The 26368-nt window shown below is 44.1% G+C and overlaps 1 protein-coding gene across 1 annotated transcript; it reads left to right on the plus strand.

Moving 5' to 3' along the window:
* The first annotated feature begins 2136 nt into the window (after nucleotides 1-2136).
* Nucleotides 2137-24447, plus strand: LOC121581222 (protein FAM102B). Its single transcript, XM_041896687.2, has 11 exons — nucleotides 2137-2413; nucleotides 8516-8636; nucleotides 8873-8902; nucleotides 14143-14259; nucleotides 15048-15094; nucleotides 16904-17010; nucleotides 17188-17283; nucleotides 17484-17730; nucleotides 17916-18052; nucleotides 22205-22268; nucleotides 22486-24447. The coding sequence occupies exons 1-11, from the start codon at nucleotides 2268-2270 to the stop codon at nucleotides 22526-22528; spliced, it is 1155 nt and encodes a 384-aa protein (XP_041752621.1). The 5' UTR covers nucleotides 2137-2267; the 3' UTR covers nucleotides 22529-24447.
* Nucleotides 24448-26368: the final 1921 nt, after the last annotated feature.

The raw sequence follows: 26368 nt of genomic DNA on the forward strand, positions 1-26368 counted from the left end.
ATGGCTTTCAACATACCAGTAAACTACGTCAAATTATCCATTCGTTTTTTCCAAAGGAGGTAGCAATGCTGTGAAAAAAACGTTGTACTGCACTAGTTCTAAATTCCCAGTTTAGCATGTCTTTGCAGGGAGACTCTTATTATGGAAGAAAATAATCCGCGATCGTGCTGCCAGAACAACATCCTGCTGCTACGAGAACGGTAATGAAGAAGGCATGCAAAGGGAGGGGGTTGCCACACTGCTCTATGCAGGGAGAGCCCCTGGCTTTACAGTGTAACAAGTAGGCTAATAACCTGTCAACGTAAATAACGTGTTTGATAACTAAGGTGGCCTTTACAATAGCTTGCACTGTGCAGGATGAGGTTATTTGTTAGGGGCGTTGGCTTGGTGGTCTGGAAAGAGCAGAGACATGTTATTTTGAAACATGAAGGTGTCAAATTTCTAGCTGCCTTTCACCCTTTATAGACCTTGCTCACTAGGTGGCGATATATCCTTGGATTGATGGAAGATGGAACCTCTAATGACTGAACAGGGATTCAATGTAGTAGACATTCTATACTTTGAAATGGATAGGCTAATGAAGTAGACATTTTGAGTCATTTTATGTCATTATTTACAATGACTTTACAATGGTCTTCCGGATTAATTGCACACTATTTTCTGTGATTTAGACCCACAATCCACATAACCCTCAAATAGAGTGGGCCACCAATAAAAAATTTAACAATTGAGCAAATGCATCATAGGTCCTTTGTGTTTTGGTAATGATAAGGTAAGACAGTTGTACTAAACTCAATAAGGTCTTATTCTTTCAAATCAAAGGACATATATTTAATTATTTGAAAGAACTGAAAAATAGAGACTGTGGCTTTTTCAGATGTTTATGAATTATAGGTTACCGCTACAAGATATGAAACACCATTCGTTGAGTGTTGTTACCACATCCACAACACATGATTTATGTGGATGACATGCATACTGAAGATGTTTACATCAACAATGATACTCCTTTTTTTTACCTACTGTACTGGAGTGTGGGCCAGAGACCGGGAGAAACTAAATCCTACCTGCCAGCCCCGTTGCTCTTTAAAAAAGATAACAAAATATTTGATACTATATCTAATGACGTTCTTCTCAATATACTCTTTAAACTAATTTCCTGCATCCCCTTCTCCCTCATACTAGAGCTCAGCCTCTCTCTTTCCCTCTAATACTGCCCACACTGTAGAAATACATGCTCCATGGTCTCTGTTTCCTGGCAATAATCACACTTTCCTGTTGGATGCTTTCCTATCACATTTAAAGTCTTATTCAACCGGCTGTGTCCCACCCTTAATCTTGTTTTAAAAAATAGCCTCCTCTCTTCTGTCCCTTCCTGCCGTCCTCCCCTACCCGACTTTCCTCTGTACTTGAAATAAATCCCTGCCCTTAGTATCTATATTCCACTGCTCCTGCCATCTCTGAACCATCACTGTCCATATCAGGCTTTTTGCCTCTGCCTTGCTCATTGAAACTACAACATCAACACCCCCACTACTAAGTGCTTGTTTAGCCAGTACATCAACTGCCTCGTTCCCCTCCACCCCCACATGGGCTGGGGCCCAAGTAAATATTTTCTGTATCCCCATCTGTCTAATCCTGTCGTGGGTTTGTAGTACCTCAAAGCAGGTATTGTCTGATATCTGAGATAAAGGACTGCAGACTCATCAACACTGCACATACATCAGAGCAAATAACTAATCTGTCTGGCTTCCTCCACCCACTGCAAGGCCAACAGTATGGCCATCAGCTCCGCCGTATATACAGCCAGACGATCTGTAATACGTTTCCTGACTTCCACCAGACATTAATGCACTACAAATGCTGACCCAGTACGTCCGGTCCTTTGATATTTTGTACATGGCCACAAAATCCTGATATACAGTATCCATACGTCTATTAAACAAATCAGATGGATCAATGCCCTCCCTATCATTTTATAGTCTCTCCAACACTTCAAGATCAACTACTGGAGGCGGGAGTAGCCATGGTGGATTTCTTCCCTGTCGCAACTAGGGGTAGGTACCTATAGGTACGGGGGCGTGAAGTATTTGAACTCAACGACAAATGCTAAAAGAACTCAGACAGTCAGTGGCAAGTGCCAGGGAGAAGTGACAGTCAAGAAGCTCGAGCTTTGGCTAGGTATATATACTATAATTAGGCTCTGTCTGACTAGCGACCGATATAGATTTACCACAGTTTTAGCAAGTTACTTTAGCAGTAGCATAATGTCGTTCATTATGATGAAGAAAAAGAAATTCAAATTTAAGGTAGATTTCGAGTTGGACGAACTATCGTCTGTTCCCTTTGTTAACGGGGTCTTGTTCTGCAAAGTACGGCTCGTAGACGGTGGCTTTACAGAAGAGTCCTCTCGGTAAGAAACTGCCTTTCCTATTTTAAGCAACACACAGAGGTGAGAGCGATTACTGGCAGTAGTGGCATTGTTAGCCAGATACAGCTATATAGTTAGCTAGCTAGCTTCCCCCTTTAGCTAGTTAGTTTAGTCATGAAGACAGTGGTGCATGTGAATAATGTGGTATGTGTAAGTTAATAGCTAACAATGTCAATTTTCATTTATTAACGTTATACAATATGGAGCCTAGTATTCCAAATTGTATGTTGTTTTTACCTCTATTTCTTATTTTGATATAGTTTCCATGGTAATTCGTCTGACATCTTGTTCTGACTGAGTGACTGACACAGCAAAACACCACCAGTCACGAGGCCCACTGTCAAACATGGCTAGTAGAAATGTGAGGCTTGCTTGAGCTGTGATATCTGACATTTTATGCAACTTACCTTAAAACTTTGAACAAAACGTCTGGCAAATGAAGGTCAATATTAACGTAAGCGAGATTCCATTTTCCACTCTGACATGCCAAGGAAAAGTAATGTATTTGCTTATCATTTTGTTAAAACCAATATTTCTATATCTCCTACTTCAGACTGGCTAGGGTTTTATTGATCAGACTAGTTGCAAAAACTTGGAAATCATTCATCCCCAATCCAACACTGTTTTCAAGGTAAATTTGGAGATTGTACATTTGGAGATTTACGCAGAGTGAGCTCTATAACAAACACACGTTCAACACTTTGCTGGAAAAATGTATATTTAGCTTACAAGTAACATGTTTCAAGAGACCCTTCATATGAGACTTTAAAGGGTGTCTGATACATTTCCTAAAACCTCATTATCCCACTCAAAACATCAGTTGATGCAACAAGAAATACTTGCTCTCCAAGGATCCAGAGCCATTGAGAGATGGCTAGACAGATTGACTAAAAACTAGTTTCAAATCAGTTAAAGATTGGATCAGTCAAGTCACGTTAACAGCATCTAACTCATTTCTCTCATGTTATCCATTTCTCTCATGTTATCCATTTCTCTCATGTTATCCATTTCTCTCATGTTATCCATTTCTTTCATGTTATCCATTTCTCTCATGTTATCCATTCACCATTCCTTCCTGTTTAGACCCCGGAACATCCCCTCCTCTGAATTCAGGATAGGACTTTGTCCGTGGCATTTGAACACAGACAGACTGTTGTTTTCCCTAGAGAGAGCCAATCTAACAGCTCTAACGGTTCCTTGTGGTATTTTAAGAGATTCACATCATGTCAACCCACTCAACCGCACGAGTAGGACTGCACTTAAATGAGTCACTCTGGAAAGTAGTGGACACACAACTGGAGCATGTGCTAGCTCTTAATGGTCGACTCGGTTGGCATTCTCAGAGTTACTTTGCCAAGGCAACTGCCTGCATTTGTCCAATTATGTAAACATACCAAACTGTACCTAGCCATTACTCAAGCCATTGTCTTTTCGCAATTTTTAACCTGTGAATAGGTTTTGAATGAGTATCTTGTTATTTAGAAAAATGTTTTTGCTGCTCTATTAATATTATCCATCTTCTTAGGCTCATTCGAACACACACACACACACACAAACAAAGGCCATTAGCCTCCTCAGAGTCACTGAATGTGTGATTGAGCTGAAATAATGGAAAAGGCAGCACTATGAGTGATGTAACTATTTAAAAGCCTTTTTTCTAGAATACCTGTCTGCTTTGGTCGACAGCCGAGGTCTGTTTTACCTCCTTGAACTCTCTCTAAAGTCTAACCGTTACCCAGTTGAGAATTGTGTGTATATATATACACACTACCGTTCAAAAGTTTGGAGTCACTTAGACATTTCCTTGTTTCGAAAGAAAAGCTATTTTTTTGTCCATTAAAATAACATCAAATTGATCAGAAATACAGTGTAGACATTGTTAATGTTTTAAATGGCTATTGTAGCTGGAAACGGCAGATTTTTTATGGAACATCTACATAGGCGTACAGAGGCCCATTATCAGCAACCATCAGTCCTGTGTTCCAATGGCACGTTGTGTTTGCTAATCCAAGTTTATCATTTTAAAAGGCTAATTGATCATCAGAAAACCATTTTGCAATTATGTTAGCACAGCTGAAAACTGTTGTGCTGATTAAAGAAGCAATCAAACTGGCCTTCTTGAGACTAGTTGAGTATCTGGAGCATCAGCAATTGTGGGTTCGTTTACAGGCTCAAAATGGCCAGAAACAAATAACTTTCTTCTGAAACTCGTCAGTCTATTATTGTTCTGAGAAATGAAGGCTATTCCATGCGAGAAATTGCCAAGAAACTGAAGATCTCGTACAACACTGCCGACTACTCCCTTCACAGAACAGCGCAAACTGGCTCTAACCAGAATAGAAAGAGGAGTGGGAGGCCCGGTGCACAACTGAGCAAGAGGACAAATACATTAGTGTCTTGTTTGAGAAACAGACGCCTGACAGGTCCTCAACTGGCAGCTTCATTAAATAGTACCTGCAAAACACCAGTCTCAACGTCAACAGTGAAGAGGCGACTCAGGGATGCTGACCTTCTAGGCAGAGTTGCAAAGAAAAAGCCATATCTCAGACTGGCCAATAAAAAGAAAATATTAAGTTGGGCAAAAGAACACAGACACTGGACAGAGGAAGATAGGAAACAAGTGTTATGGACCGACGAATCGAAGTTTGAGGTGTTTGGATCACAAAGAAGAACATTTGTGAGACGCAGACCAAATTAAAAGATGCTGGAGGAGTGCTTGATATCATCTGTCAAGCATGGTGGAGGCAATGTGATGGTCTGGGGGTGCTTTGGTGGTGGTAAAGTGGGAGATTTGTACAGGGTAAAAGGGATCTTGAAGAAGGAAGGCTATCACTCCATTTTGCCATGCCATGCCATACCCTGTGGACGGCGTTTGATTGGAGCCAATTTCCTCCTACAACAGAACAATGACCCAAAGCACAGCTCCAAACTATGCAATAACTATTTAGGGAAGAAGCAGTCAGCTGGTATTCTGTCTATAATGGAGTGGCCAGCACAGTCACCGGATCTCAACCCTATAGAGCTGTTGTGGGAGCAGCTTGACCGTATGGTACGTAAGAAGTGCCCAATCCAACTTGTGGGAGGTGCTTCAGGAAGCATTTTTTTTATTTTTTTTTTCACCTTTATTTAACCAGGTAAGCCAGTTGAGAACAGGTTCTCATTTACAACTGCGACCTGGCCAAGATAAAGCAAAGTAGTGCAATAAAAACAACACAGTTACATATGGGGTAAAAAACATAAAGTCAGAAATACAACAGAAAATATATATACAGTGTGTGCAAATGTAGCAAGTTATGGAGGTAAGGCAATAAATAGGCTATAGTGCAGAATAATTACAATAGTATTAACACTGGAATGCTAGATGTGCAAGAGAGATTATGTGCAAATAGAGATACTGGGGTGCAAAAGAGCAAAATAAATAACAATATAGGGATGAGGTAGTTGGGTGGGCTAATTTTCAGATGGGCTGTGTACAGGTGCAGTGATCGTAAGGTGCTCTGACAACTGATGCTTAAAGTTATTGAGGGAGATAAGAGTCTCCAGCTTCAGAGATTTTTGCAATTCGTTCCAGTCATTGGCAGCAGAGAACTGGAAGGAATGGCGGCCAAAGGAGGTGTTGGCTTTGGGAATGACCAGTGAGATATACCTGCTGGAGCGCAGACTACGGGTGGGTGCTGCTATGGTGACCAATGAGCTAAGATAAGGCGGGGATTTGCCTAGCAGTGATTTATAGATGGCCTGGAGCCAGTGGGTTTGACGACGAACATGTAGTGAGGACCAGCCAACAAGAGCGTACAGGTCACAGTGGTGGGTAGTGTATGGGGCTTTGGAGACAAAACGGATGGCACTGTGATAGACTACATCCAATTTGCTGAGTAGAGTGTTGGAGGCTATTTTGTAAATGACATCGCCGAAGTCAAGGATCGGTAGGATAGTCAGTTTTACGAGGGCATGTTTGGCAGCATGAGTGAAGGAGGCTTTGTTGCGAAATAGGAAGCCGATTCTAGATTTAACTTTGGATTGGAGATTCTTTATGTGAGTCTGGAAGTTGAGTTTACAGTCTAACCAGACACCTAGGTATTTGTAGTTGTCCACATACCTAGGACAGACCCTCGAGAGTGGTGATTCTAGTCGGGTGGGCGGGTGCCAGCAGCGTTCGATTGAAAAGCATGCATTTAGTTTTACTAGTGTTTAAGAGCAGTTGGAGGCTACTGAAGGATTGTTGTATGGCATTGAAGCTCGTTTGGAGGTTTGTTAACACAGTGTCCAATGAAGGGCCAGATGTATACAAAATGGTGTCGTCTGCGTGAGGTGGATCTGAGAGTCACCAGCAGCAAGAGCGACATCATTGATATACACAGAGAAAAGTGTCGGCCCAAGAATTGAACCCTGTGGCACCCCCATAGAGACTGCCATAGGTCCAGACAACAGGCCCTCCGATTTGACACACTGAACTCTATCTGAGAAGTAGTTGGTGAACCAGGCGAGGCAGTCATTTGAGAAACCAAGGCTATTTAGTCTGCCAATAAGAATGCGGTGGTTGACAGAGTCGAAAGCCTTGGCCAGGTCGATGAAGACGGCTGCACAGTACTGTCTATTATCAATCGCGGTTATAATATCGTTTAGGACCTTGAGCGTGGCTGAAGTGCACCCGTGACCAGCTCGGAAACCGGATTGCATAGCGGAGAAGGTACGGTGGTATTCGAAATGGTCGATGATCTGTTTGTTAACTTGGCTTTCGAATACTTTCGAAAGGCAGGGCAGGATGGATATAGGTCTGTAGCAGTTTGGATCTAGAGTGTCACCCCCTTTGAAGAGGGGGATGACCGCGGCAGCTTTCAATCTCTGGGGATCTCAGACGTTATGAAAGAGAGGTTGAACAGACTAGTAATAGGGGGTTGCGACAATTTCGGCGGCTAGTTTTAGAAAGAAAGGGTCCAGATTGTCTAGCCCAGCTGATTTGTAGGGGTCCAGATTTTGCAGCGCTTTCAAAACATCAGCTGTCTGAATTTTGTGAAGGAGAAGCGGGGGCATGGGCAAGTTGCAGCAGAGGGTGCAGAGTTGGTGGCCGGGTTAGTGGTAGCCAGATGGAAAGCATGGCCAGCTGTAGCAAAATGCTTGTTGAAATTCTCGATTATTGTAGATTTATCGGTGGTGATAGTGTTTCCTAGCCTCAGTGCAGTGGGCAGCTGGGAGGAAGTGCTCTTATTCTCCATGGACTTTACAGTGTCCCAAAACTTTTTGGAGTTAGTGCTGAGGGGTGCATGGGGTGAAATGGGGTGAAATCTCTTCAGATTACCTCAACAAATTGACAACTAGAATGCCAAAGGTCTGCAAGGCTCTAATTGCTGCAAATGGACGATTCTTTGACGAAAGCAAAGTCTGAAGGACACAATTATTATTTCAATTAAAAATCATTATTTCTAACCTTGTCAATGACTACATTTCCTATTCATATTGCTGTATTTCCTATTCAAACTAATTTCATGTATGTTTTCATGGAAAACAAGGACATTTCTTAGTGACCCCAAACTTTTGAACGGTAGTGTATATTATATTATGCCATTTAGGAGACGCTTTTATCCAAAGCGACTTAGTCATGCGTGCATACGACAAAGTGTTTCACCTGCATTAATGCTGAAACACCTTACATATCCCTTGCTCTAAAGAGCCAATGCATAGTGTTATTCATTCCTGAAGCCTACATCTGTCACTATGAGGGGCCAAAAGTTCAGAACACTGCCATCACATTTCAAAATCTATAACTCACTTAGCCTAGCCTACATCTATTTTTGTGAGACTAATCCATAGGAAGGGAAAGAGCATGGGAAAGTTTGTGTTATTTTACCTTGAAGGCATTTATGTTCCATGTCTGATCTGTCACATCCATTCCAGAGAACGGCACACAGGATCTTCTCATTAACTGTGCTCTTAGTTGACATAGCCCATATTTATCTTAGCCATTAATCAGATCTAGGGATGCATGTGTAGGGTAGCTAAACATTCCAATCAACTGTCACATAGGGGACTGTGTGTGTTTTTTTCGTTTTTGTTGTACTGCTACTAACTTTGTGTCTTCTCCAGTGAGCAGGTCCAGGCTAACTGTGTGCGCTGGAGGAAGAGGTTCTCCTTCCTGTGTAAGATGAGTGCCAACGCTGGGACAGGAGTACTGGACCCCTGTGTGTGCCGGGTGTCTGTGCGCAAGGTACAGAACTCACTACAACGATGTTGTCAAAGTTATGTCAAGTTCAACTGATTACAAGAATAGGTCTACTACTAGAATATGTCTACCACTTGGTCAACTACAGGCTGTCAAGATGTCAATCACTGTTAAGACTATTGCTACAAAATCTGTGTTTTGAGATCAAAAGTGGAGATGTACTTGTTACACACAAGGATTGTTTGTTTGATGGATAACTATTTATTTCCTCATCCTTTTAGGAAATGAAGGGTGGAAAGACCTTTGCAAAGGTAATATTTAGCTTTTGAATTCAGTCAATGACAACTTGACATGCTGACATTTTAAAAGGAAATGCGTAACAGAACATTCTTATTGTCACGATCGTCTAAGGAAGCGGACCAAGGCGCAGCGTGTTGAGCGAATATGTTGACTTTATTATATTAAAGCAACCACGAAACAACAAAACAAAATGACGATAGTGAAGTCCAACAGTGACAATGACTGAACATGGAACAAAAACCCACAAACACAAGGTGAAAACACACAGTTTAAATATGGCTCCCAATCAGAGATAACGAGCCGACAGCTGACACTCGTTACCTCCGATTGGGAGTCATATGACTAACAAGAACAACCAAAACCAAGCACACCCAAATACCCAACATAACCAAACCAAACCCAACAAAACGAATACACCCTGGCTCAAATACAAAGTCCCCGGAGCCAGAGTGTGACATAACCCCCTTAAGGTGCGAACTCCGGGCGCACCAGCATAAAGTCTAGGGAGGGTCTGGGAGGGCGTCTGTCCACGGTGGCGGCTCTGGCACAGGTCGTGGTCCCCACCCCACCATAGTCACTACCCGCTTACGTAGCCTCCTCCCACTGACCACCCTCCAATTTAACCCCACTGGATTAAGGGGCAGCACCGGACTAAGAGGCAGCACCGGACTAAGGGGCAGCACCGGACTAAGGGGCAGCACCAGGATAAGGGGCAGCACCAGGATAAGGGGCAGCACCGGACTAAGGGGCGGATCCTGGCTGGCTGGCTCTGGCGGATCCTGGCTGGCTGGCGGATCCTGGCTGGACGGCTCTGGCGGATCCTGGCTGGACGGCTCATGGCTGGCTGACGGATCTGGCTGCTCATGGCTGGCTGACGGATCTGGCTGCTCATGGCTGGCTGACGGATCTGGCTGCTCATGGCTGGCTGACGGATCTGGCTGCTCATGGCTGGCTGACGGATCTGGCTGCTCATGGCTGGCTGACGGATCTGGCTGCTCATGGCTGGCTGACGGATCTGGCTGCTCATGGCTGGCTGAAGGCTCTGGCTGCTCATGGCTGGCGGAAGGCTCTGGCTGATCCTGTCTGGCGGAAGGCTCTGGCTGATCCTGTCTGGCGGAAGGCTCTGGCTGATCCTGTCTGGCGGAAGGCTCTGGCTGATCCTGTCTGGCGGAAGGCTCTGGCTGATCCTGTCTGGCGGAAGGCTCTGGCTGCTCCTGTCTGGCGGAAGGCTTCGGCTGCTCCTGTCTGGCGGAAGGCTCTAGCGGCTCCGGTCTAGCGGACGGCTCTGAAGGCTCATGGCAGACGGGCGGCTTTGCAGGCTCAGTACAGACGGGCGGCTTATGCAGCGCTTGGCAGACGGGCAGTTCAGGCGCCGTTGGGCAGACGGGCAGTTCAGGCGCCGTTGGGCAGACGGGCAGTTCAGGCGCCGTTGGGCAGACGGCAGACTCTGGCCGGCTGAGACGCACTGGTGGCCGGATGCGTGGTGCCGGAACTGGAGGTACCGGGCTGAGGACACGCATCTCAGGGCTAGTGCGGGGAGCAGGAACAGGACGCACAGGACTCTGGGGACACACAGGAGGCTTGGTGCGTGGTGTAGGCACTGGTGGTACTGGGCTGGAGCGGGGAGGTGGCGCCGGAAATACCGGACCGTGCAGGCTTACTGGCTCCCTTGAGCACTGAGCCTGCCCAACCTTACCCGGGTTGATGCTCCCGTCGCCCGACCAGTACGGGAGGTGGAATAACCCGCACCCGGCCTATGTGGGCGAACCGGGAACACCATGCGTAAGGCTGGTGCCATGTACGCCGGCCCGAGGAGGCGCACTGGTAGCCGGATGCGTTGGGCCGGCTTCATGACATCTGGCTCAACGCTCACTCTAACCCGGCCGATACGTGGAGCTGGAATGTACCGAACCGGGCTATGCCTGCGTACAGGAGACACCATGCGCTCTACTGCGTAACACGGTGTCTGCCCGTACTCTCGCTCTCCACGGTAAGTCCAGGGAGTAGGCGCAGGTCTCCTACCTGACTTCGCCACACTCCCTTTAAGCCCCCCCCCAAGAAATTTTTGGGTAGTACTCTCAGGCTTCCAGTCTTGCCTCCGTGCTGCCTCCTCATATCGCCTCCTCTCGGCTTTAGCTGCCTCCAGCTCTTCACGAGGACGGCGATATTCTCCCGGTTGTGCCCAAGGACCCTTTCCATCCAGTATCTCCTCCCATGTCCATGAATCCTTTATAGGCGTCCATGAATCCTGTGTATGTGGGTCCTGTTGCCGCTTGACACGCCGCTTGGTCCTAGATTGGTGGGGTTTTTCTGTCACGATCGTCTAAGGAAGCGGACCAAGGCGCAGCGTGTTGAGCGAACATGTTGACTTTATTATATTAAAGCAACCACGAAACAACAAAACAAAATGACGATAGTGAAGTCCAACAGTGACAATGACTGAACATGGAACAAAAACCCACAAACACAAGGTGAAAACACACAGTTTAAATATGGCTCCCAATCAGAGATAACGAGCCGACAGCTGACACTCGTTACCTCCGATTGGGAGTCATATGACTAACAAGAACAACCAAAACCAAGCACACCCAAATACCCAACATAACCAAACCCAACAAAACGAATACACCCTGGCTCAAATACAAAGTCCCGGAGCCAGAGTGTGACACTTATCATAATGCAAATTACAGTTAGTCATTCACCGCCTGAAAGTAATCAGTCCATTGTCTGTAAAGGTGAGGTTAAAGAGGATAGTTAGCCTGTTATTGCCAACTTTGGGTACTGATTGTTGTTTAACACTTAGCTGTCTTTTAGCAGTCATAACTAAAGAATGACGTCAGTACCGCATGACTCATTCTTAAAAGGGAAGTACATTGAAAGTAGGGCTGTTGCGGTGACCGTATTACCGTCATATTACTAGTCATGAAGGCGGTCAAATTCCACGTGTCCGTTTAGTCACAGTAATTAGGCTTCTCCAAGCTCTGATGCTGCTGATGGTCATTAGTAGCCTACCAAACTTGCTAACTGCCTGGTACTCAGCACTCTATTGTCCCTCTAATCACTCTGACATCAATGCAAATGTAATCAAAAATCTAATCAAACACTTCATGAGAGCCCATGAGCTCATGTGCGCAACATTTCCATAGGCTATGCAATTGCGCGAGAAAACAGAGTGATGGCCTCTACTAAAAAGGATCCCATCAGCTTTCTATAGGCTAGCCTACTATATCTATTTCTCAACTTTCCTAATATTAAGCACATTGCTTCTCTTTACAACAGGAGTATAGCCTACCTGGCTGGCATGAAAATTAACCATGTGGAAAGCGTCCTCCATTCGCTATTTAAGTGCATAGATTACATGTATTTTTTCCCGCTGCCCCTGTTTCGAGACAGGTGCATGATAATGGTCCATTCTAAATCAAAACTAATTTCACACATATTATTAAGTATATGTAAAGACAAGATTAAATCAAGAATAGTCTGATTGGTGACAATATTAGCCTATCACTTGTGAATTATATATTATCACTTGTGAATGATGCCCAGCATAAGAAACAGTCTTGTTTTTGCTACTTTTTCAAATCATAGTAGCCTAGCCCATAGGCCTATATGTTTTCATAAGGTTTGTATCACAACTAAAGTGGCCAAATAACTTCTTAAAATTAAGCACATTAATCTGCTTTATAAGGGGTTTAGAGCCTAACTGGCATACATAAGCAGCGCGTGAGTTTCTAAGTTTGGGGAAGATCATTTTCAACATAAAAATTAACCTTATAATAATAAAAATAATAAAAGCATTACATGCATAATCGCATTTGCTGTCACTTTGATAATGGTGTTTTCCCGCTAATGGAACATTTGTGCTTATAGCGTACTCCCATGTGCGCATTGCTGCGCTTATAATGTGAAGAAATACCCTAATAGTTTATCAACATTTTAAGCTAAACGTTCTGATCTGTTGCGTCAGCCACATTGCCTAAACAATTTTTTTTTTAATGCTAGTGGTTGTATTAATTTGGGATCTATCGCATCCCACAACTGTCCCAGACTATGTTTGGAATATTTATTTCTCGCACAGAATAGAATAGGTTGACTTTTGTACTATGGGGGATAGTAGATTGACATAGGCTATTACTTTTGCCATTAGGCCTACTCATCTTGTTGGCTGACGAAAAGTAAATGTGGACAGTTCTTCCAATATCTTCAATACGCACCTCGGAATTGGATAAGGACGCGCGCAGTTGCTTCCCCGATGTGTCTGTCTTCACTTGTAGCCTGTGAGAAAGACCCGATCACATGATGGAGAGCCATGTGAGTGAGGTGCTTCGGAGCGCGCAGCACTCGGGGAGAAGGGCACAACGCAGCACTCCGGGCCAAGGGCACAGCGGCCACTGGCCGAAAAAAGGCATGGATTTTTTTGGGGTGCATTACGGCCACAAAGGGGATGCACCGTGAAATTCGAGGCATTATCAAGTGCTTGTCAAATTGTGAGTGAGAGGCTAATGAAGTGTGTACAGCCTGCGCAAAAAACTAAGCAGAGCTCATGCCTTTCAAGCAACTTTTTTCAAATCATCATTAGAGTCACATCATGCAGCCTTCCTTACAATGTATTAAAAATCAAAACATATAACCCAATGTTTGTAGAACAACTAAAGTTACATTAATAACTCTAAATTAAGCATATAGGAATAGCTATTTATTTGTTAACTGCTCAACACAGAATAGCTGCATGTTAAATGAACTAGTGTAGCCCACAGCCATTTGGCATAGCCAGATCAGGGCCTAACATCAGGACAACTTAGAGTATGCTATTCTGTTCTTCTGAAATAGACTACATTTTCTTCATATCATGCTTCTTTAGACCTGTCTAAAATAAATAATGGATTTATTGTGAAGGTATAGGCTATATTACATGGATTTATTATACTTTTTTCAAATGTAGATGTTCCAAAGGTCTGCATCAGTGGCTTGTAGGCTATGCTTGGAAGCCAGGAGGTGCTAAATGTGTTTATGTTAATTAACGGTCAATTACCGTGAGAGTTATTTGCTTGACAATCACCGGCTGACGAAATTTCGTGACCGCCACAGCCCTAATTGAAAGTATGGGAATATTAAAGACCACTACAATAGTTTCTTACATATGTGATTGTTAGAAGCAGAGTGCTCTGTATTATAACTCTATGGAACTGAGGCTCTGTTGCCAAGCTGTTTCCATAAACCTGAATATATCTGTTCTCTCTCTTTACTGTAGCTGGGTTTTGCTGACCTGAACCTGTCCGAGTTTGCTGGCTCTGGCAGCACCACGCGGCGATGCCTACTAGAGGGTTACGACACCAAGAACTGCAGACAGGACAACTCTATACTCAAGGTACAGTTCAGTACAGTTAGACAGGCCTCCAGAACATCTACAGTATGGGACGTGTTTATGACACTGGAGTCTGTCCTACTCTGCCCTAGCCTACTTGGCTCTGTCCTATAACTCTAGAATGTGGTGCCCTACTTGTCTACACCGGAACCACTGATCTTAAAGGACTGGATAGATGAAAGAAATACACTGATTAGCCTACACAACTTCAGCTATCCAGCCTGTTACTAATGAGTGTTCATGAGGGAGAGGAGACCAGGAAGGGAACCATGTGAGAGTATTGGGTCATAGCCAACATAGCCAAGTATTGGCACACATTGGGAGAAAGCACATGGTTAGCTATCACCCTCCTCCGCCCCCTAGTCACCATATGTTTACTAATGTGTATGGGTAAACAGTTCGTAACCAGGTATGTAATACCACTCAGTACAGTTCAGGATGAGGTATTCTACATTTACATTTACGTCATTTAGCAGACGCTCTTATCCAGAGCGACTTACAGTTAGTGCATACATTATTCTTTTTTATTTTCATACTGGCCCCCCATGGGAAGCGAACCCACAACCCTGGCATTGCAAACGCCATGCTCTATCATCTGAGCTACCTCCCTAGTGATGCAACTGCTCTGACATGATATTGGAGAAGTACCTGTGCTATGAATGTATCTTGTACATGCTTCGGCTAGAATTTGTACTTAGACACAGGTCTAGGATCACTTCATCCTATTTCATAGGGCCTGTAGATGTGTATGATCCGTGCTGACATTTTTTGCTGACATGTCTTTGTCACAGGTTGTCATTAGCACACAGCTCATGTCTGGGGACCCCTGCTTTAAAACGTAAGTGCACCTTTCATTACCCTTTTCATTCAATCCATTTGGTGGGTTACATCACAAAACGTTTTTAGGTCTTCACTGATTTTGGATCAGCGCTACAACTGTAGGATTAGCATAGTGGAAATGAATGCAGTTTTGGCCAATTATTCAGTAAAGGTAAGTAGGAAACATTGATGTGACCGACAGACAGACAGACAAGTCTGCATCTGGCCAGACCACAGACACACAGAGCAAACCACCTACCTACCTATGCATTCAGCATCCTGTCTGAGTACACCCAGACACTGCTGCTAGTTCTGTGGCTTTATGAAACCGAGTCACAGAAACACAGGGGGATAATTGCCATCCCATGTTTGTAAAATGGTTATTTTGGGAAAGTTCAAGCGTTGGCACAGTTTCCTCAGCACCACATGAACGATTTGAAGTCAATCATACTTGTGGACTCAATCAAGCCGACTTCTGCCATTGAACATGAATAGCAACAGTTCTATTGTTTAGATATGCAAAGGTGAGGATAAGAGAACTTCCCCACAGATTCTGTCTGGCTTCTGTTGTTAGAAACAACTGATTTTAGCATGACGTGCCCACACACTCCTGGCAGCGCTGAGAACGTGTACATGGACGGCTACGCCTTTTACTATGGACACACACGTAAAAAAAAAACGCGCACACGGAATCACGCTCTCTACTGCACCACCCCTCTACTCTCTCTCTGAACACGTCTCTCTATTGTCTGAATCCCACAGTGGAGGAAACAGAATGGAATATAACGTTTACAGAGCCTTTATATAGCCTTATAGAGCCTTTATTGAGTGTTTATTGAGTAGACAATAAACGCCTAATGTGTCTGAGAGTGGGGTAACTGAGTCACAGAGGACGACAAGCCAGAATGGCAAACAGGAAGACTCCGGACATTCTGTACTCAGCAGTATTGAAGTATAATTTTACTATGGAGGAGGGGGTGAAAATGTATTAAAAATATACTGCTGGACTTATGCAGTGACTGTTGAGTGTGGGAGGGTTGCCTTGGCTAAGGCCTCTAATGACACAGTGGAGAGATTCTGGGAGAAAGCTGGAGTGTCTCCGAGTGCTCCTCGGTGTCCCCCACAGAGTGTGTGTGTATGTGTGTGTGTCTTTTACTGAGCTTTCCTCCTACAGAATGTGACTCACACACAGTGTGTGCGTTGGGCTTATTGTAAGAGCTCTGTGGAAGTGAGGGGAAAACTTAAAACTAGCTGTTATTGGCAAATTGTAAAGTATTTTGTCTCTCTACCACTGTCTCTCTCTCTCTCTCTCTCTCTCTCTCTCTCTCTCACTTTGTCTCTTCTATATAATTTGAGTCCACCCCCTCTCCAATCTTGAGTTAGACCGGTTCATCTAACAAAAATAAAAGAAATGAGACGTGGTGGTTTCCTGTGTTGTGAAAGTGGGGTTATTAAAGATGAACGCAAGCTCAGCTAACCGGATATACATCTCATAAAAACCTCTTGCTGACAGATCAGCACTTCTGATAGGATATGATTGTGTTCCAGTTCCACAGAAGAACTTTGCATTCACAATTATACTTTTTTTCTGAAAGGATGGGTCACAGTATGGCTTTAGATGTTACATGCATGATGTATGTATTCAATTAAGCCACTGACTTTCAAATAACCATTTGGACAAACGAATGAAAGACTCAAACCAACCAACAACCATGCATGGTAGGAAGTAGTAGGTTTGGAAGAGGTGGTGTTGTGTTTGTAAAGCAGCTGATCTGCAGCTCATTGAAAGCAGTTGATGTGACTGACAATGTCCCTGTGTCCCCTGCAGGCCACCGTCCATGGCCATGAAACTGGGCCTCCAGCAGGCTGAGGCAGAGTGTCTCCACAAAGACAGGAAGGGAGGGGACACACCCACACCCTGCCTCCCCATCCCAGGTACACACACACACACCCAAACACACACATACACCCCGCCGGCTCTGGACATATAACACTTTAATTTAACAGGGTTTAATCCTGCCATCCTTGTAATCAGTAATCATTAGTGCTAATGTTGTGCTGATGTTGTGTTGACATTGTCCTAATGTTGTGCTGCTGTTCCCTCCTGCTCAGAGCCCCCAGGGAAGTGTTCGTCTGTTCCTGATGAACTGGGAGCATGTGGCCATTCTAGAACGTCCAGCTACGCCAGCCAACAGTCCAAAGTCTCAGGTAGCTAGTAGCTACACACCTCGTCTGAACCAAATATCGATGAGAAAAGGCTATGACTTGTATCATGAACTAAAGAAGATATGAGTAGTAGGTATGAATGTCTGAAAAGCTATAGCTTGCTGTCAGAGTTATCGTTCTGGTTGTGAAATCTGTGGCTGTCTGTTGTGTGGAGGGTAACATTGCCAACTCGTTCCCAATAGGCTACAGCACAGGTCACTCGCGCTCTTCCAGCCTATCAGAGCTCACGCACAAGAGGAACCCCTCAGCGGGCTCTGCCTCGACGGGCATTGCAAGCATTCCTGAACCCAGCGAGGACCGGGGGACTGAGAGGGGGGAGAAGGAGGTCCGCTCTGCACCCCCTGTCTCTGTCACCTGTGCCTACTCCCCCATGCCTGAACATCCCCCCACCCCCGCAAAGAGCTCTGCCTCCTCAGAGAGACTGAGCAGGTAATATTCACACACACACACACACACACACACACACACACACCTAAATACTCATCTCTGACCTTTCAACAAAGTATCACAATGTAATCAACAGGAGTCCTTCTGCTCCATCTCATCCACCCCTGCTTTTTTTCTCACGTGTGTGTGTGTGTGTGTGTGTGTGTGTGTGTGTGTGCGCGCCTTAGGCATCGGATGAATCAGAACTCGGTGGAGGCTCAGCTGAAGAGAGTGGATGCTACCCGGGTGGATGCTGACGACATCGTGGAGAAGATCCTCCAGAGCCAGGACTTCAGCCACAGCCTACTGGACTCCAGCGCTGAGGGTACATTCACAATCCCTGGCTTTAGTTCAGATGGATAGGGCCAGGCTTAGCTCAGTGGGTTATCAAGGGATACCACACTGTAAGGAATAGGGAAAAGGCTTTATGTAGAGACTTCAGCTTCTGCCTTATAGTCCAGTGCAGAGAATACTGTCTTTATGGATACTATTAGGAAGAGAGGGCGTAAGGGAGAGAGAGAGTTCAGTATGTAAGAGGTTCAGAACCTCACATACCTCCCAGATGAGTCTCGGCCTCTGCATACGCCAGCCATGTCAGACTGCACGGCGGGTAGATACAGCGTAGCTACGGTGGTTAAAGTGGTACTATTCAACAAGCCATGGTCACTCTCTTCCCCTTTATCTTATTTATAGTGTTTCGGTGCCTTTGGTGCCCTCAGAACAGCCTCAATTTGTCAGGGCGAGACTCTACAAGGTGTCGAAAGCGTTCCACAGGGATGTGTCAAGTTGGCTGGATGTCCTTTGGGTGTTGGACCATTCTTGATACACACGGGAAACTGTTGAGCTCTTTTGTCTTGCCCATTCACCCTCTGAATGGCACACATATACAATCCATGTCTCAATTGTCTCAAGGCTTAAAAATCCTTCTTTAACCTGTCTCCTCCCCTTCACCTACACTGATTTGAAGTGAATTTAACAAGTGACATCAATAAAGGATCATAGCTTTCACCCGGATTCACCTGGTCAGTGTATAGCTGTGTTCGAATACCCATACTAACATACTGTATACTACATACTTAATGAGTATATACACTGCTCAAAAAAATAAAGGGAACACTAAAATAACACATCCTAGATCTGAATGAATGAAATAATCTTATTAAATACTTTTTTCTTTACATAGTTGAATGTGCTGACAACAAAATCACACAAAAATTATCAATGGAAATCAAATGTATCAACCCATGGAGGTCTGGATTTGGAGTCACCCTCAAAATTAAAGTGGAAAACCACACTACAGGCTGATCCAACTTTGATGTAATGTCCTTAAAACAAGTCAAAATGAGGCTCAGTAGTGTGTGTGGCCTCCACGTGCCTGTATGACCTCCCTACAACGCCTGGGCATGCTCCTGATGAGGTGGCGGATGGTCTCCTGAGGGATCTCCTCCCAGACCTGGACTAAAGCATCTGCCAACTCCTAGACAGTCTGTGGTGCAACGTGGCGTTGGTGGATGGAGCGAGACATGATGTCCCAGATGTGCTCAATTGGATTCAGGTCTGGGGAACGGGCGGTCCATAGCATCAATGCCTTCCTCTTGCAGGAACTACTGACACACTCCAGCCACATGAGGTCTAGCATTGTCTTGCATTAGGAGGAACCCAGGGCCAACCGCACCAGCATATGGTCTCACAAGGGGTCTGAGGATCTCATCTCGGTACCTAATGGCAGTCAGGCTACCTCTGGCGAGCACATGGAGGGCTGTGCGGCCCCCCAAAGAATTGCCACACCACACCATGACTGACCCACCGCCAAACCGGTCATGCTGGAGGATGTTACAGGCAGCAGAACATTCTCCACGGTGTCTCCAGACTCTGTCACGTCTGTCACATGTGCTCAGTGTGAACCTGCTTTCAACTGTGAAGAGCACAGGGCGCCAGTGGCGAATTTGCCAATCTTGGTGTTCTCTGGCAAATGCCAAACGTCCTGCACGGCGTTGGGCTGTAAGCACAACCCCCACCTGTGGACGTCGGGCCCTCATACCACCCTCATGGAGTCTGTTTCTGACCGTTTGAGCAGACACATGCACATTTGTTCTGGCAGTGCTCCTCCTGCTCCTCCTTGCACAAAGGCGGAGGTAGCGGTACTGCTGCTGGGTTGTTGCCCTCCTACGGCCTCCTCCACGTCTCCTGATGTACTGGCCTGTCTCCTGGTAGCACCTCCATGCTCTGGACACTACGCTGACAGACACAGCAAACCTTCTTGCCACAGCTCGCATTGATGTGCCATCCTGGATGAGCTGCACTACCTGAGCCACTTGTGTGGGTTGTAGATTCCGTCTCATGCTACCACTAGAGTGAAAGCACCGCCAGCATTCAAAAGTGACCAAAACATCAGCCAGGAAGCATAGGAACTGAGAAGTGGTCTGTGGTCACCACCTGCAAAACCAGTCCTTTATTGGGGGTGTCTTGCTAATTGCCTATTATTTCCACCTGTTGTCTATTCCATTTGCACAACAGCATGTGAAATGTATTGTCAATCAGTGTTGCTTCCTAAGTGGACAGTTTGATTTCACAGAAGTGTGATTGACTTGGAGTTACATTGTGTTGTTTAAGTGTTCCCTTAATTTTTTTGAGCAGTGTACTTCATACCATATACTATTAGTTCATTTCAGTATACTGTAAACGAACGGTATCCTTTCAGTTGAGTATACTAGCGCTTCGCCTGTCTACCGGAAGTTGATGCTGTTGCTGTGCAACCTCTTGCTAGCTTGTTGGCATAAAAAATGACTAGCTAGACATTTAACGATTTCGGGTGTGTTCGTAAATTCAATCTGGAGTGCCAGAGTGCGTAAATCCAGAGCATTGTCAGATTGTCAGTTCGTAAATTCAGAGAGTTTCGCTCTCAGAGCGTACACTGGACGCTCTGGCCGAGGAGTAGGGTTGATCTGAGCGTTCTGACCGTTGGCTAGCTTGCTAGCTACTTACAGACACAAATGAGAGAACACTTCACTCTGACCATTTTACTTGCCCTAGCAGAGCTGGTTAGGCTGTTTTCATGTTATCCAGAACGTTGGTGACTGTAACTGTGCTGCTGGCAATTACGCTTGTTTTTGCCAACGTTTACTTACACCGCCCATATTCAACGGGTGTTGAGCGTTCGTAAATCCATCAGTTATTCTGCGCTCTGGCACACTCAGACGAGAGTGCTCTGAAATAGCCAGAATTAACAATGTCCATTGAGAACTCACAACGACTATACCACTTAGCTGAGAAATATGTGAAAAATCAAATCAATAAACGTTGGGTAGTTAAATAGCATATACTTAAAATACTGCTTGGCAAGTTCGATGTGTTAGTAGCCAACTAATGTTAGGACGGTAACTAGCTAACATACTGGTACATACTGTAATGCTATGCGGTTTGTAAGGATAGCATAGCTAACAAATTGTTAGCCAACATAACGTGTAATGTAGCTTATTTGAAAAGTCATTACTTTATTACATTGCTCAACATTTTCTTAACATTTGTCATAATTAGTTAAAGCAATGAATTTGTATCCTCTCTCGTCTGACTTCGGCTACATATTTTCCACCATTTTCTTCAAATCTGAAAACGTTGTGAAGCCACGCCTATTTTCTGAAGAATTGCATTATGGGCCATAAAAGTACGGAAATAGTGTCCACTGCTTGTATACTTCGTATTTTGACGAATTTAGTACGATATCCGGGAACTTTTGGCATACTAACTATATCCATACTGACCAATAAGCATACTACATACTCAATTTACATCACAAATAGTACAATTAGTGGGGTTAGTATTTGAACACAGCTTATGTCATGAAAAGAGCAGGTGTTCTTAATGTGTTGTATACTAAGTGTATATGGAGACTGTTTAGTGGCAAAAATAAGGGGTTAAATGCATGTTAAAAATATATATATATATTATTATTATTATATATATATATATATTTATATATATAAATACAAATATCCTGATCTTTCTTATATCTCTGACATATACAGACACTTCAGAACAAACTTCCTTTTAGATTTTTTGTTCCATGTAGTGAATCTGTTATTCAATGCGTTTGTATAGGCTAATAGCAGTAAGGCCAAATCAAATTTTTCATAAAATATATATTTTTTAATTGATACATCAAGGGGTCTTAAAATTCAAAATGAAATAGCAAAATGGTCCTTGGTATGACCTTCTTAAAACAATTCCATATAGCTTAGTAGAACCCCCCTCCCCCAGTTTAGACAGGGCTTAGACTGTAATGGGTTAACAGATTACTAGATTTGCCATTTAAAATCACACATTTCTAATTCTTTGCTGCTGAAGCGTTGTCTCTTTCTCATTGTGAATAATACTCTTGTCAATAACCACATATTTTTAGATGGCTAATGGTTGCTTCCTAAGTAATTTTCACACTTGTGTTGATTGACAGTAACTTACTTGTTTGTGCGTGTTACAGAGGAGGGGCTCAAGCTGTTTGTTGGTCCTGGTGGAAGCACGGCGCTGGGAAGCCAACACACCAGGTTGGTGACATCATTACCTAATGCATCAGAAGTGGGTGACTCCATAGAAATAGAATGACACAACAGCAGGCATTGTCACTGAGTCACTGATATTTCACATTTTTAACGGCACAAGGGTCAATCGATAGTTAAAGAGTTTTTCAGTAACGCCCTTTCACTTGTTTGTGTGAGTTTTGGCTGATGAGATAACACGTGTTTGTCTGGTGTTCTCTTTCAGGGTTGGGGCTGGGCCCTACGAGCAGGTGGTGATCAAACCCTAGCCTCCGGGGGGAGCAGACATGTGTCAGAGAAGGTTCCACAACACCACGGGGTCTGACAGGGGGGCAGCAGTTTTTCCACCTCTCTGCAGGACAAACATTTGTTCCAACAGAAGTCCTAGTCTGATGAGCAGAAACTGTGTAAGACTGCTCCCCCTAGTGTTAAAGGAAGGTGACCTGAGTTTCATGACAACTTGTTTTTGAGAAGAAAGAGGAGGATATATGGACTTGAGTGCTGTCGCACTTAAACTGTGTGGAGCAGTATAATGTTCTCTCTACCCAGAGGGGGTAGTCTTTCAATTCTGCAGGCCTTATGTTCAATGAAGACACATTTTTAGATAAGTAGAAGAATACTGTGGTCTTACAACAAAAAGGGCTTGTAAATTTTTTTATGGAAGTCAAATCCTTCCAAATGGTTCTAGGTTATTACTGTGGGAGGTATGTTGTAATTTACAGTTTTATTGTTCAGTATGTTGCTGCTTGACATGTTCACTGTGTAAAATGTGCGGGGGTGTAGTGGAGGACAAACGGTAGTTTACCTACCTTTTACGGAAAATGCATTGAAAGTATAGGGAGCGTTACTTTTTCTCACCGCAACTGGCGATCAGAGTTTATCTATCTATCTTTCTTTTTTTTTTTACCACTACATCACTGCAAATGTGTAGTGTTTCACATGCGCGCACACACACACAGGTGTTTTAACTGACAAGATGTGGCCATGAGCTGATTTCATTTCCCACAATGACCTTAAAACTGACTAAAGAACTATACACACACAGGTTGTGTGATGTCATCAACCTACAGGTGCCCTATTCTGTCATATGAACAAAGAGGAACTGACAGTATGTTTCGCTATACGTGAAGACTCAAGCAGGGAACATCATTAAGATTCTATAAACAGAGAAATGATATATGTTGCCAGCTGGTGTTGCTGCTTGCCTGTGATGAAGGAGGGAGGAGAAAGCGAGGGAGGAGGAGGAGTGTCAACATCAGATGGAGGTGACGATGTCCTTGGAACTGTGGATTAGTTTCAAGCAAGACCTGTAGGTTGGTGTTTAGTTTTTTAATCCTCAGCAAAACGGTTATATAGTAGCTTCACTATGGTCTATGATCCCAAAATTGTATTTGTAAGTATTTGGAGAGGCCTCCTTGCGCAGACAACAAATCAGACGTTTATTTTCTCAGAAACCTTATTTTGATACTGTAGTAGTAAGTAGTAGGGAAAACTGATTTAGGGACAGAGAACATTGTTGACATTTTGAGAGTGGAAAGTGGGGCAAGGGCAGGTTCACTCAAGGAAAGATGGAGTCAGTCAAGTACAGTGATCAAACTAAGATGTTAGAGTTCTGACAAGCATCAAGCATCTGCAAGGCCAAATGTGACCTTTGTTTTGTTAATATTGTTTAGTGCGTTGTTGAAATACTGTTTGTGGAGTTTATGTCCATGATGCAGTATGATGAAAGTGTTGCCTCATTCAACCTCACATTCAATTAGCAGACCAGTTCTTGTGTTTGTGTATGTTGATACCGTCTGCATTTGTCGGTTTTTATCGGTATGAATACAGATTAGAGAAAGAATGTTCTTCAGATGTTCATAATGTTACATTTTTAATGACTTTCTTATTTGTCCACTTTACCACAAATGATACATTTTACAGCATGTGTCTTTATGATGTTGGTATTCTACTTTGTTGTTTTTACGGTTATTTCTGTAGATTGATGTTGCAAGTGCTGGTCCCACATTGTTTAATTTTCTAAATGTTGGAAGATGGTTATTTCAATACTGTATCCCAATTCACAAACACATGCTGTGTTGTTCTGTAAAGTACCCTGTAAAAAAATAATAATAATGTCACTGCACCTATCCGGTGTATGTGACAATAAAACATCTTAATAAAACAATTCCATTTATTTAAGAAACAATTGTGCTCTCGCTCGATAGCTTTTGTTCTTTTTCCCTTTTCTCTGCTAAACTGTAGCCTACTTTTCCAGCTACAAAAATCGAATTAAAGTTTGATTGCATACATAGATTTGCAGATGTTTTAGCAGGTGCAGTGAAATGCTTATGTTACTAGATCCAACAGTGCAGTAGAATGTCTCGCGAATACAATACTGATACAAATACACAAATAATCAAAAAAACATTTAACAAGAAATCAAGAAATAACAATGTGTGAGAATCCTGAATATAAATATGTGGTGTGTGTGTATAGACATTATATAATATGGAAAATAAAAAGGTATGCACGGTAGTAGGTATATTAGGATGAGCTATGTTGAGAATACAGTATATACATGCACAGAGTCAACAGTCCTGGAGGGCAGGCACCGTGCCCCCTGTGATGCGTTGGGCTGACCGCAGAGCCATTCTGTTGAGGGTGGTGCAGTTGCCGTACCAGGCGGTGATGCAGCCCGACAGAATGCTCTCAATGGTGCATCTGTAGAAGTTTGTGAGGGTCTTAGGGGCCATGCTGAATTTCTTCAGCCACCTGAGGTTGAAGAGGCGCTGTTGCACCTTCACCACGGTGTCGGTGTGGTGGGACCATTTCAGGTCCTCAGTGATGTGCATGCCAAGAAACGTAAAGCTTTTGTCCCTCCCCACTGTGGCCCCGTCGATGTGGATGGGGGCGTGCTCCCTCTTCTGTCTCCTGTAGTCCACGACCAGCTCCTCTGTTTTTTACATTGAGGAAGAGGTTAGAGCCTGGCACCACTCTGCCAGGGCTCTAACCTCCTCCCTGTAGGCTGTGTCGTCCTTGTTGGTAATCAGGCATACCACTGTCGTGACATCAGCAAAGTTGATGATTGAGTTGGAGTTGTGCGTAGCCACGCAGTCGTGGGTGAACAGGGAGTACAGGAGTGAGCTGAGCACACACTCCTGTGGGGCCCCCATGTTGAGGATCAGTGTGGCGGAGGTGTTGTTGCCTAAAATGGATACTGATTTTGAAACAGTGGATCCATGCTGGCTCAAAAAGCGGTTATATTACTCCTGTCATTAGTACTCAACGCAGGGTCGTGTGGGGGTTGAGATAGCCCTCAGGGCTGCTTGTCACCGCCAGTCCTGCCTCTGCATCGCAGGGTGAGATGCTTAAAAAAAATGCATACATTATTTTTTTTCATACTGGCCCCCGTGGGAATCGAACCCACAACCCTGGCATTGCAAGCGCCATGCTCTACCAACTGATCTACACGGGGCCTTACAAAGTACGGGAGGGCAATGGCTGGCTGCCATGGATCTTTATACTATTACAGGCAAGGAGGGAACATTCCTGGAATAATCCTATTTAATTTACAGAGCTGCTGCAATAGATTGGGATTGGGATGCTGAGCCCAATTTGTGCAGCATAAAAAGGCCCATATATTATAGCAAGGAGGGGAGGAATGGACACATGTAGTGAAGAACTGTCTTTGACTCCAGCTTTTGAATGTATGAGCGAAGGCATTTGCATATTCTTGATTGTCAGAGTATACTGCAGTGATTGAGGGGGAATAGTTGGAGCAGGGCTTGAACCACCAACACTACCTCCTGTGTCATAAGGGCGCAGACCTCATGGCAACAATATACAGTGTGCACTAACTGTAAGTCACTCTGGATAAGAGCGTCTGCTAAATGACAAAAATGTAAATAATGGCAGAATCACATGACAAAAATGGGGAAGAGTAGTAGGCATACAGTGGTGTGAAAAAGTGTTTGCCCCCTTCCTGATTTCTTATTTGTTTGCATGTTTGTCACACTTAAATGTTTCAGATCAAACAAATGTAAATATTAATCAAAGATAACACAAGTAAACACAAAATGCAGTTTTGAAATGAAGGTTGTTATTATTAAGGGAAAACAAAATCCAAA

The sequence above is a fragment of the Coregonus clupeaformis genome, chromosome 14 (assembly GCF_020615455.1).
Source record: "Coregonus clupeaformis isolate EN_2021a chromosome 14, ASM2061545v1, whole genome shotgun sequence".
NCBI classification, from domain to species: domain Eukaryota; kingdom Metazoa; phylum Chordata; class Actinopteri; order Salmoniformes; family Salmonidae; genus Coregonus; species Coregonus clupeaformis.

Bases quoted from the DNA above. Each gene is read 5' to 3' on its own strand.
- LOC121581222 (XM_041896687.2), top strand. From the start codon at position 2,268: ATGTCGTTCATTATGATGAAGAAAAAGAAATTCAAATTTAAGGTAGAT. The intron at 2,414-8,515 runs GTAAGAAACTGC...TGTCTTCTCCAG, and splicing joins TTTACAGAAGAGTCCTCTCG to TGAGCAGGTCCAGGCTAACT. The intron at 17,731-17,915 runs GTAATATTCACA...TGCGCGCCTTAG, and splicing joins TCCTCAGAGAGACTGAGCAG to GCATCGGATGAATCAGAACT.